Here is a 13,211-nt window from a genome sequence, read left to right on the forward strand (position 1 = left end):
AAACATCGGTTGGTGCGGTGACGACCATAAATCATCGTCAAGATAATCTGAATCAAGGTTTGGGAACCAATTTCCAGCCATTTTTTTTAAAAAAAAAAGTTGAGAAGATGAATTGATTTTGGGTGAAGGTTTGAAGTTTTGGTATAAAAATGGGTGAAATGGGGTATAATTATATAGGAAAAATATTTTTTTTTTTTTTGATTTGTTCGGCTCCCAACGGTCAAAAAACCATCAAAAGTTGTGCAGCCCTCTCTCTTCTCCCGCTAACCGGCTCACGCCTGCATTGTTTTTCGCGTTAGCGCCCCGTTAGCGCCCCCGCTGGCGCCCTGGTGGTGTGGTGTTAGCGCCTGAGAGTGCGAGCGGAGGGGCTCTAGCGCCCCCATTGAAGCCCCACACCCCTCAGTCTTAGTAAAGACCCATGGATAACAATGATTAAGCTTTTTTTATTTTTTTTAAACTATTATTTTCTTCAACTATTTTTATATTATTGTATTATTTGATAATCATATATGAGTTTGTTTGTTTTTTTCAGTTCAAGATTCAAAAACAATAATAATTAAAGAAATTCGATGTTAAAAGAAAAAACCATTATTTTCTTACTTTTAACTATTTTTGTATTATTGTATATTGGTTATTTGATAATCATATGAGTTTGTTTTTATTTGATTTTATATTATTAAATTATACAGAAAGTTAGCATGTCATTTAAATTAAAACTTGGTAAATAATTATGACCGTTACATTTATCATTTAATTAGGAGTTTGAGTCCATCTCTAATTGTACCGAGTCATGGTATATATAACCTAAACAAAATTGTGATTACGATTAGATGAGTTTGTAATCAGTTATGAGTTATATATATTCTAGTTATAATAAACTAAGAGTTATTCAAACTAAATTCATCATTTACGCTTCGACGAGTCATATCAATTCATTATTGAAAATATTATATTGATTTTCTTTTCTTCTTTGAGAGCACACGTCCTTCACCACCTATAGGCCTGTAAATGAACCGAACGTTCGGTGAACTTTCGTGAGCCGTTCGGCGGGAAGTTCGCTTATGTTTGTTAATTTAATAAACGAACGAACATGAACAAAAATTTTGTATTCGTTTAATTAAACGAACGAACATTAACACATGTTATGTTCGTTCATTTATGTTCGTTTAGATTTTAAACAAACGAACACAAGTGTCCATCTTTAAATAAACGAACATGAACATAAATATTTGTTCGATTAAGTGTCCGTGTTCTTCTAAAGTTAAATGAACGAACTTGTTCGTGTTCATTTGATTCGTTTATAGGCTTTCATTATTCATATTGATGAATACATTGGTCTCAATCTCTAGGCTCTGCCGATTTTATTTGCGTTCGTTTGTGTTCGTGAACACATTAATTTTCTTAATAAACGAACACGAACATAAAATCTCGTTCGTTAAGTGTTCGTGAACCGTTCGTGAACACATTATTTTCTTAACGAACGAACATGAACAAGGCCTTATTCGTGTTCGTTCGGTTCGTTTACAGCCCTACACCTACCTCAATCCTTCGTAAATAGTAAGTACTCTAGTTTTAACTATTTTTTTATTAAACATTACTTTAAGTCAAGTACTATCTTCCTTTAACTATTATATCACCGTGTGTTTATTTATTCGATAATCATACACGAATTTGTTTCTTATTTATTGAATTATCTAAGTAAGCTACTATATGTTAATTATTTATATCTATACTATATATGGTAAATTAAGACATTTGTTTTTAAGGGATTTACAAACATTATAACACATAATAGAACATACAAACCATAATGACAATATAGTCTTTTGAAGCATATAAACATCACGTGTAATTTCAGTTAGTTAAAAATATTTATAATTCTCCTCCCTTAACTTTAATCATATTTTGTAAATATAAACAATACTTACAACTATAACCTCTAATCTTTTACTTATATATTATTTTTATTTTCACTTTTAACCCAACTTCCCCCATGATATTTAAACGGTCATAACTTTTTCATACTTCAATATTTTTTAAAAAACATTGCACCATAAAAACGAACATTTTATTATCATTAAATTGAGTATCATATTGCTATAGTTTTTTCAGTTAAAAAACAACATTTTATGTAGAGATGTTTGAGGTTCATTTTGATGGTTTTTAACTTAAACTGTGAGCGAGACTGTTAGTAATGTTTTTTATGTCGTCAAAACAGAAAAACCAACCCTTTGAAAATTGAAATCGGTTGACCAAAAGTTAAAGAAAAAAAATCAACCGTGAAATCAAAACAGTTACATGTTTGAACAGTTTCACGGTTTCAGACCAGACAATGAACACAAAAACTTCTTACGTGATTACTAGACCTCGTTTTCCGCTGCATCGTGCGGGCACCTGGCTAGTATTTATTAATTTATATAATTGTACGTAACATGGCATAGGATCTCTAAATCTCTTCTGCTCTAATTGTATGCATTTTAGACAAAAAAAAAATAATAATAATTAATGAAATGATACTGAAAAACAAACCCGATATAATTTAGTGGTTAAAAAACGTGAGTAGACAAATATAAACATTAAATAAATATTAGAATCTGCAGTTAATGAATGAATAAAAGAGCATTCTGAAAAACGAATATACCGTCAACATTGATGACGTCAACACATAAAAGTGTCGCAAGCTTGAAAAAGGCCAAAGGAACGGTCCACAGAGTTTCAAAACACCCCCTCAACATTCAGCCCATGAACATTTTAGCCCCTGAACCTCACAAACAAATAAACAAACAACTTCACCGATGCGATGCAGACGTCTTTCAACCCCAAGTCTAAGTCTTCTCTCTCTCTCTCTCATCTCATACTCATACTTATACTCTCACTCTATCTTTACACTAACCCAGCACTCCAATTGCTTATTCAAATCAATTGACAACCCAATTGCTTGATTCTTGATTTGGGTCAAATGCGATTTGCAGATATCTGGGTTAAAGCTTACTGGGTGTGCATCTAATCAGCGTATGTGATCGATTTGAATCTGGGTTTGTCTTGTTTTTTCGAATTATCACTTGTTTTTGGTTAATTGTGGATTAGATTGAATAAAGCTGATAGCTTGATCTGTTTTTTATTGTGATTTGAATTTGCAGGTTGAAATTAGAGCATGTTTGGAATTGAGTTTGAAAAATACTTATTGATGTTTTCAAAAGGCCAATAAATTAAAATGTGTTTGACAATCACAACAAACTTTCTTATGGCTTTTTGAAAAAACCAATAAGCCAATAAGCATTTTTCAAACTCAATCCCAAACATGCTCTTAGATTAAGTGAGGAAGATGAGTGGAGCGGTGCTTGTGGCTGTTGCTGCTGCTGTTGGTAACCTGCTTCAAGGATGGGATAACGCCACTATTGCTGGTGAGTTAATAATCAAATGATTAAAATTTCAGATCTTTAGGGATCGATTCGGATCTCCGGAATTGGATCCATCTTATTACTGTGATTTGTTTTTTTACAGATTTGATGTGCTTAAATCTGTTTGATAAGATTGGAAAAATTATTAAAAGTAATACAAATATTTAATGACCGAATGTTAACGAAGATAAAAGGACGTTAACGAACACGCTATCAGGCGGGAATTGAACGAACATGGCCTATGTTCGTGTGTTGGGTTCGTAGGCCTTTTTTGTTTAGGCCTGGTTTATTATTTGAAGTCCAAAGGGCAGACGGGTGTAGGGTGGCCTGACCGAAGCCCGGCCCGTTTTAGATTTCTTGTTTAATAAGATGCCAACCCTAGACTTGTCTCTATATATATGACGTTATGTACTTGTAATCCCTTATCACTCAATAAAGAATACCTAGTTGCCACCCGTGGACGTAGGTCAGTTTAGACCGAACCACGTTAAATCCTCGTGTTCGTTATTGCTTTCGCGTGTGTGTTCAGTTTCGTATGTGCGTTTAATCCTAACAAGTGGTATCTAGAGCTTAGGTCCGTTACACACGAAGAACACACGGGAACCAGCAAGTCGCCGCCAAACCTTCCGCTGCTGCCACCCTACTGCGCTAGGGTTCCGCAGCCGCCTACGGTTTTCCGATTGTCATTAGGGTATACGCCGCGGTTGTTTTGCCGCCGCTAAACCCAGCCCGACGATCGCGACTAGGGTTCAGTCAACCACTATACACCAGTTCCGCTTTCCGTCACGTCAATTGATCAGAAATATATCAGAAGGGTTTTGGGCAGCAGACCGTTCGTTCTTGGTGTGCTACCGGCAGAAAACCGCCGCCACCGACACCCTGATTTCGTCTAAGCCGGGATCCGTCACCGATTGAGGTTTGAATTTGGTTCTGTGTGAAAGAAAATACCTAGATAACCACCATCGTGTGCCGCCACTTCGCTGGTAGTATTCATGCAGAAAAGAAAAGGATAATACACTTTTTTTGTTGGGCAGTGAACAAGGGTTGAGATCCTATTTTGCAAAGCGTGAACCAAGAAAAGTGAATCAAGATCCTATTTTATGTTGAAGAGCCGTTGTTAATCAAAAGAAGGGTTAAAGAAACGTAAAGCCAGTGCCAATCGCGTTTGTCAGGTTTTATCATTTCAGTTTATGATTTTCAGTTTGTTATTCCGCTGTGTTGAATAGGTTGATTGTTTAATAGAGTTCAGTAGAGCAGTCGTTAAGTTCAGGCCTGTGCCATTGCTGTTTCTGTCTCTGTTTTTATCCAGTTTTTCGTTTTAGTCATTGTCATGGCAGAAGACGGAAAGGTTTCGATACAGAAGTTTGATGGACAAAAATTTGGTTAGTGGAAGATGCAGATTGAGGCGCTACTTTGTTAGAAAGACTTGGGTGTAGTGCTTGAGGATGAAAAACCAGAAAAGATGTCAGAAGCAGATCGGAAGAAGTTAGACAAGAAGGCCAGGGCTTGTATTACTTTGTCGTTGTCGGAAGATGTGGCGTTTAACATCATGAAAGAAACCACAGCACGTGGTATGATGGAGGCACTATCCAACATGTAAGAGAAGCCTTCGGCAGCGAATAAAGTCTATCTTATCCGAGAGCTAGTGACAACTAAAATGAAAGAGGGTGGATCAGTTACAACGCATATCAATAATTTTAATTTGATCCTGTCCCGCTTAGTGTCAGTCGACATTAAGTTTGATGATGAAGTTCAAGGTCTGTTGTGATTATCCTCTTTGCCCGACAATTGGTCGCAAACAGTGACTGCGGTTTGTAGTTCGTCTGCAAAAATTACCTTTGATGGGATTCGGGATCTGATTCTGGGAGAAGATTCAAGATGCAGAAGTTCAGGTGAATCATCAGGCAATATGTTAGTCACAGAAGGTAGAGGTAGGGGAAAACAGAGAGGCAGTGGGAGCAGGAAGAGGAGTCAGTCTAAGACTCGTAAAGATATTGAATGTTGGGTTTGTAAAGAGAAAGGGCACTTCAGGAATCAATGTCCGAATGGTAAGAAAGAGGGGAACGTTACAGAAGACGACATAGATGACGGAGTCAGTAGTGATGAGGCTTTGGTTTGCAGTGTTGAGAGTAACGTTGATGCTTGGGTGATTGATTCTGGTGCATCGTTTCATGCCACTCACTGTAGTGAAACGATGAAGAATCTTAAGTTTGGGGATTTTGGAAAGGTTCGACTAGCTAACGATGATATTCTAGAGGTTACGAGTATGGGAGATGTTGATTTGATAACTTCAGCGGGTACTTCTTGGACTTTGGAAGACGTGAGGGTTATTCCAGGTTTAAAGAAACGTTTGATTTCAGTTGGGTAGTTGGATGACCAGGGGCACGATGTTAAGTTCGGGAATGAGCAGTGGAAAGTAGTCAAAGGGAATCTCGTGGTTGCTCGTGGCAAGAAAATGGGTTCGTTGTATATGGTCGATATGTCACCGAAAGGAGTGGATTCAGTTTTGGTGAAAGATAAAATCCGGTTCGCAGAATCTCGTGGGCAGAAGAAGGTTTGTTTTGCAAGTAACAAACCCAGAGCCAAAGTGAAGATTCAGGATGAACGAGCTAGGAAGGTTAAATCAGTTGGGGGACATCGTGACAGTGGGAGCACATGTCGTGTTTCAGTTACTGTTCCAGGTCGACAGTGGATTAAGAAAACCAGTATTCCAGCTATAAAAGTCTCTCCAGTGAATTACTTGCTGAATATGGAGAGTGTTTGTTCTCAGGTTATCTCAGGATCCAGTAGTTCATTACAATGGGAGCCGGTAGGGACAGAGAACGGGTCAGGGGCAGTTTTAGCCGTGACTGACGTGTTGGAGCTCCGGGGAGCTTCAACGAGCCTTCACGTTAATTGATGAGAAGGCGGTGGCAACTAGAAGTTTAATGTTCAGATTACAGAAGTACAATCAGGAGTGCAGACGAGAGTATTCAAGGCCTCCGAGTGGGAGAGTGTAGGGTTCGTAGGCCTTTTTTGTTTAGGCCTGGTTTATTATTTGAAGTCCAAAGGGCAGACGGGTGTAGGGTGGCCAGACCGAAGCCCGGCCCGTTTTAGATTTCTTGTTTAATAAGATGCAAACCCTAGACTTGTCTCTATATATATGACGTTATGTACTTGTAATCCCTTGTCACTCAATAAAGAATACCTAGTTGCCACCCGTGGGCGTAGGTCAGTTTAGACCGAACCACGTTAAATCCTCGTGTTCGTTATTGCTTTCGCGTGTGTGTTCAGTTTCGTATGTGCGTTTAATCCTAACATCGTGTTCGTTCATTTAGGTGACCAAATGGAATTCTTTTTTCATGTTTTGTTTTGTAGTTAAAAGTTTCCCTTAAATCTTTATGATAAATTTGGAAAATTTATTACAAGTAATAAAAAGCTTTAATGAACGAACATTAATGAAGATAAACGGATGTACACGAATTAACAAACACATTATCGGGCATGAATTGAATGAACATGGCCTCTGTTCGTGTTCGTTGATTTAGTTGACCGAAGGGAATTCATTTTTCATGTTTTGTTTTGTAGTTGATAGATTTCCTTAAATCTTATATGATAAGATTGGAAAAACCATTAAAAGTAATAAAAATCTTTAATAAGTGAGCATTAACGAAGATAAACGGGATGTGATCGAACGCATTATCTGGCGTGAATTGAGCGAGCATGGCCTCTGTTCGTGTTCATTCATTTAGTTAACCAAATGGAATTCCTTTTTCATGTTTTGTTTTGTAGTTAGTAGTTTTGCTTAAATCTATATGATAAAATTGGAAAAAAAACATTATCAAGTAATAAAATATTTAATGAACATACAATAACAAAGATAAACGTGATGAAAACGAACTCATTATTGGACGTGAATTGAACAAACATGGCCTCTGTTTGTGTTCGTTCATGTAGTTGACCGATTGGAATTCGTTTTTCATGTTTTGTTTTGTAGTTAATAGATGTCCTTAAATCTATGTGATAAGATTGGAAAACTCATTAAAAGTTATAAAAATCTTTAATGAACGCATATTAACGAAGATAAACGTGATGTAATCGAACACATTATCGCGCGTGAATTAAACGAGCTTGGCCTCTGTTCGCGTTAGTTCATTTAGTTGACCGAATGGAATTCGTTTTTCATTATTTGTTTTGTAGTTAATAGATTTCCTTAATCTATATGATAAGATTGGAAAAATCATTCAAAGTAATAAAAATCTTTAATAAACGAGCATTAATGAAGATAAACGTGATGTAACCGAACGCATTATCAGGCGTGAACTGAACAAACATGGCCTCTGTTCGTGTACATTCATTTAGTTGACCAAACAGGAATTTTTTTTATGTTTGTCCATTTATTAAATGAGCGAACGCAAACGAATTTCCCGCCGAACGTTCGGTTTGTTTACAGACCTAGTTGTATGTAAACTGTGTTTCTAGAACATAATTGTTGTTGATTTGTTATGTAGGAGCTGTGTTATACATAAAGAAAGAGTTTAAATTGGAGAGTGAACCAACTATTGAAGGTTTGATTGTGGCTGCATCATTGATTGGTGCAACCTTGGTTACAACTTGCTCTGGTGCAATAGCGGATTGGCTTGGCCGAAGGCCCATGCTTATTATTTCTTCGGTTCTGTATGTTGTTAGTGGTCTAGTTATGTATTGGGCACCCAATGTTTACCTCCTTCTTTTGGGTAGATTACTAGACGGGCTTGGGATTGGTTTAGCAGTGACACTTGTTCCTGTCTATATATCTGAAACCGCGCCTCCTGAAATAAGAGGTTCACTCAATACTTTGCCTCAGTTCATGGGTTCTGGTGGGATGTTTCTTTCATACTGTATGGTGTTTGGGATGTCATTGATGGAGTCACCTGACTGGCGGTTGATGCTCGGGGTGCTTTCTATTCCTTCAATCGTTTATTTCTTTCTTACTATATTCTTTTTGCCCGAGTCTCCACGATGGCTTGTTAGCAAAGGAAGAATGCAAGAAGCTAAACAGGTTTTGCAGAGGCTGCGTGGCAAAGAAGACGTGGCAGGCAAGTTGTTAACAGTTTCTTTTATATATATATAAGTAACCAAATTGTGTCATATGGTTTCTGATTTTGTTTAATTTAACAGGTGAGATGGCCTTACTAGTTGAAGGGCTAGGAGTTGGGGGAGAAACATCGATAGAAGAATACATAATCGGGCCTGCAAATGATCTTGAACAGGAACAAGATGAAGCTGCTAAGATTAAACTGTACGGTACTGAAGCAGGGGTTTCGTGGATTGCTCGACCTGTGACTGGACAGAGCATGCTCAGTATTGCATCTCGTCAAGGAAGTACTATAAACCCGAGTGTTCCACTTATGGACCCACTTGTCACCCTCTTCGGTAGTGTCCACGAGAAGCTTCCGGATGCTGCTGGTAGCAAAGGAAGCATGCTATTCCCACACTTTGGAAGCATGTTTAGTGTTACTGGAAATCAAGCTAAACATGAAGATTGGGATGAAGAGAGTGTCGGTAGAGAAGGTGATGATTATCAATCTGATGGTGCTGGGAATGATTCTGACGATAACTTGCATTCTCCATTGATTTCCCGACAGACGACAAGTATTGAGAAAGACATGATTCAGCCTGCTTCACATGGCAGTATTCTAGGTGTTAGAAACGGTAGCGCTGTTCAAACTGCAGGTGGAGAACAGTTAAGTAGCACGGGAATTGGCGGCGGGTGGCAGTTGGCATGGCAATGGACCGAGAGAGAAGGGCAAGATGGTCAAAAGGAAGGAGGGTTTAAAAGAATCTATTTGCACCAAGAAGCTGGAACCGGATCTCAACGTGGGTCGTTAATTTCAATCGCTGGCGGTGATATGGTGGCAGATGGTGATGTGTTCCAGGCTGCAGCTCTGGTTAGTCAACCTACACTTTACTCTAAAGATCTTGTGGATCAGCACCCGGTTGGACCGGCTATGGTTCACCCGTCTGAAGCTGCAATGAAAGGCCCGAGCTGGAGGGATCTTTTTGAACCGGGAGTTAAACACGCGCTGTTTGTCGGTGTTGGTCTTCAGATACTTCAACAGGTATCATAAATGAAACATATTTTATAGTTCTTGTAGCAAGATTCTTGCTTTAAAGTCTAAATCTTGAGTCGCTTGTAGTTTTCTGGCATTAATGGAGTTCTTTACTACACGCCTCAAATTCTTGAAGAAGCGGGTGTCAGTGTTCTTTTATCAAATTTGGGAATTAGTTCAACATCATCATCACTTCTTATTAGTTGCATCACAACTTTATTGATGCTTCCGTGCATTGCTGTAGCTATGAGGCTCATGGACATCTCTGGAAGAAGGTTGTTTACAAGTTTATTTGACCCATAAAAGTCAACCCACTTTTATCCTTTATCGTTTCATGTGCAAAATGTCAATTTGTTAACCGATTTTGATGTCTTTGCAGGACTCTGCTGCTGACTACAATTCCAGTCTTGATTTTGACTCTAGTAGTCTTGGTGATTGGAAGTGTAATAAACTTTGGGAGTGTAGTAAATGCCGCCATCTCAACAGCTAGTGTGGTGTTCTACTTTTGTACTTTCGTGATGGGATTCGGTCCGATCCCGAACATCCTGTGTGCAGAGATTTTCCCGACCAGGGTGCGTGGACTGTGCATAGCCATCTGCGCGCTCACATTCTGGATTTGTGACATCATCGTGACCTACTCATTACCAGTATTGCTTACTTCCATTGGTCTATCGGGAGTGTTTGGATTGTATGCGGTCGTGTGCATCATATCGTGGGTGTTTGTGTTCTTGAAGGTGCCTGAAACTAAAGGAATGCCGCTCGAAGTTATTACAGAGTTCTTTGCTGTTGGTGCAAAGCAGATTGCTGCAGCCAAGAATAATTGATGTGTTTAGCTGTTTGTTTGGTAGCAGTATCAACGTTTTTGGGGTGTGTTTCGGTTTATCTTTGTCGTTTCTTTTGTGTTATTGGTTACATTTAAGTTTTGTTGTGATTGAAACAGGAACCCTTTTTAAGGTTTTTAGTTCTTTATGTTGTAATTGGTTGTACCATTTGCCTTAATATATTTGTACCTTGTACCTTTCTTGTCAAGTTAAGAAAGAAAGCACACAAGTTTAGGCCCTAAGAATTCAAAAATCTATCTGTTTTTATTTTATCAAACCAAAGGCGAATGTTACGTGTTTTGAGGTCGACACGACATATCATGCCTACGCCCTGCTTGCGGTGCGCACGTATAATGTATATATGTGTGAACCCTTGGGTGGGCAAAAGTAAAATTGCACTAATTTTGACGTTATTTTACTAATCACGTGAAAATAACGTTAAAAGTGGCGGAAGGTTAATCAGGCATCATGTGGTGGCGTTGATAGCCGAAAGACAAGGGCACATGCACCAATCAGCCGGTGTCCCAATGATTGAGTGTTATGTGTCTTATGTCCAAGGCTTGATTCAAAACTACTATCGAGCCGGGGGTCTCACCGGAAGCAGCCTCTCTATCCCTATGTGATAGAGGTAAGGCTGTCTACATCTTACCCTCCTCAGACCCTACCATAGCATTGCTATTGGTGGGATATACTGAGTACGATGATGATGATGACGACGACATATCATGCCTGTTTGAATTTAAACCAGTGACATGCACATAACCTGTGTAGACATAGTACCCCATACCATGTTACAAGAAATGGACATTATATTAGGGTAGAATATCACATCACATGATATTCTATCAAACCAAAATTCATGATTCCATCAAATAAATTAATGTTTCTGTCATTTAGTTCTATCTTAAATTAAAAGGTTAGCAGGAGAGGACCACCCAAATACCCAATCTTGTAACTAAAGCTGGTCTGTGGTTCACTCCAATTTGTTCAGGTTGTAATGGTGTATGGTGGACTACCTACTTACCTAAGTTTTAAGGCCATTAACTTATAAAGCTGGTCACTAAGTTGATTGACTTGGTCACGCTGATCCGTTTCGCTTTTTTAAAAAACAAAACCATAGTCAATCGCATGTGTAAAAGTTTGTTTAATCCAAGTTTATAATTTAGACCATTGATTGCCTTACGCGTCAAATGATTGACTATTTCTGTGTTGAGCTTCATGTGCAGCTCAAAGTGGAGTAGAATAAAAGTTCTATGAGTGAAGCTGCTCTGAAATGACTATAAAGGTATATATCACATCTGGAAAAAAAATGTTTGTGATTTATATAATCATATACAGCATATAAAGGTTATACTATTTTTTTTATAAACTCAACTTTTCAATAAATCTTTAAAAATTTGTGTATGCTATGCCTTGACAGCATTGTAGGTGTGTTGAAGTGAAACCGAGAGTCCGAGACTAGTATGTCTTAGTTTTAGTAAATGTAGATTTGATGATCATTTAAAACTTAAAAATGTAGAAACAATAAATGGAAAGTCTTTAGATGTAAATATTGATATGGTAAAAGTTGATAATATGTTTATCTGGCATCAGGGTTATCTTGTTGGACTTAATTCCCGTCCTCGAGTCAATGAGGCGGGTTGGGCTGACTCATCGAACCTATGATGGGTTGGTGTCTTATTTATCAAGTTGAGCACGTAACTTGGTTTACATAGAATAAATTACTTGGTGAACAAGTCGAGCCAATGACTTGGACAACAAGGAATTTATTTATTAATTATTATTTAGGTTTGTGTTTTACCAATTAGTATTTGAATATGATTATGGTATTTGTATTCTAGTCTAGTTGGGTTTTTTAATCTAAACTAGTATATATACCCGAGCATATGGGTTATATCATGAAGAATAAGAGAGTTTAAGTATTGTAATTTTTGAGCTAATGAAAATTAAAAAGATCGAGCTTATGATCTAAAATGTTGTTTGTGTTTTCGATCCTAGTTACCAAACTTCATATCTAACTGAAAAGTAATTATCGGACCCACTCACCTAGACACTCTGAATATGAGTTGTCGGGCATGTAACTTTATATCATATAATATGGCCTTGAGATTCGGTGTTGAGAGAAAGAAAGCGAGATTTCAAGTTAATCGAAGATAATAATAATTGTTCAGTATTAGCATATAGATGCAAAAGCTAGATACTTTTATCTCATTGAACCTTCAAAAGCTAGACACACAAACCATATTATGATCAACGTGAAGACATGAGCTAGCGAGTCGAAGACTCGAAAGCATGAGTCCTACAAGCTTAAGATTTTCTGCTTCATATGATATGAACAATATCAGAGCACTTATGCTATAACTATTATAGCTTATAACTTCATTTCTTGGATATTATGATAGTGATTGTGCATACGAATTTCCTACAATAGAGCGAGTTTCTATTAGAAATTAGTTTGTTTACAACCTATTCAAGAAAGGCTCTTCTTAAAAATGCGTTTCTTTAATTCAAGATCTTAGAATTATAACAAAATTTTGGAATCATAAACTTACCGACTGAATATATAACATAGTTCCTCGTACTTTAAATTGTGCTCAAGCGTATTTGTATTCCATGAATCGTCATTATTACAACATGAACAAAACTGTTTATTTAAGAAACTTTTTACATGTAAACCACTAATGCTACCCTTTAGAGCAAGAATATAAATAGTCAAGATAATGAACAAACTGGTAAACTCTAGTAAACAAGAAAATCTGGACCAACAACAAAACTATGATAAGCGTCTAAAACCATTAAACCCCGTCTCGTTATCTGGTTATCATCGTCTGCTGTAATCTCTTGAAAATCATATATGTAACTGTTGTTGATAAAGAATAACTATCAAATAATATAGAAATACAACAACAACAAACGTA

General features: G+C 37.5%; 1 protein-coding gene across 1 annotated transcript; it reads left to right on the forward strand.

Moving 5' to 3' along the window:
* The first annotated feature begins 3,317 nt into the window (after positions 1-3,317).
* On the forward strand, positions 3,318-10,409 carry LOC143582560 (monosaccharide-sensing protein 2-like). The gene is made up of 5 exons (XM_077065090.1): positions 3,318-3,404; positions 7,892-8,458; positions 8,541-9,481; positions 9,560-9,747; positions 9,852-10,409. The coding sequence occupies exons 1-5, from the start codon at positions 3,326-3,328 to the stop codon at positions 10,294-10,296; spliced, it is 2,220 nt and encodes a 739-aa protein (XP_076921205.1). The 5' UTR covers positions 3,318-3,325; the 3' UTR covers positions 10,297-10,409.
* The last annotated feature ends 2,802 nt before the right edge of the window (positions 10,410-13,211 follow it).

The sequence above is a fragment of the Bidens hawaiensis genome, unplaced genomic scaffold, assembly GCF_021521415.1.
Source record: "Bidens hawaiensis isolate Kalapana, Puna unplaced genomic scaffold, B.hawaiensis_p1.1 tig00031786_1, whole genome shotgun sequence".
Lineage (NCBI taxonomy): Eukaryota > Viridiplantae > Streptophyta > Magnoliopsida > Asterales > Asteraceae > Bidens > Bidens hawaiensis.

Coding starts and splice junctions, on each gene's coding strand:
- LOC143582560 (XM_077065090.1), top strand. CDS start 3,326: ATGAGTGGAGCGGTGCTTGTGGCTGTTGCTGCTGCTGTTGGTAACCTG. Junction 8,459..8,540: donor TGGCAAAGAAGACGTGGCAG/GCAAGTTGTTAA, acceptor TTAATTTAACAG/GTGAGATGGCCTTACTAGTT. Junction 9,482..9,559: donor GTCTTCAGATACTTCAACAG/GTATCATAAATG, acceptor AGTCGCTTGTAG/TTTTCTGGCATTAATGGAGT.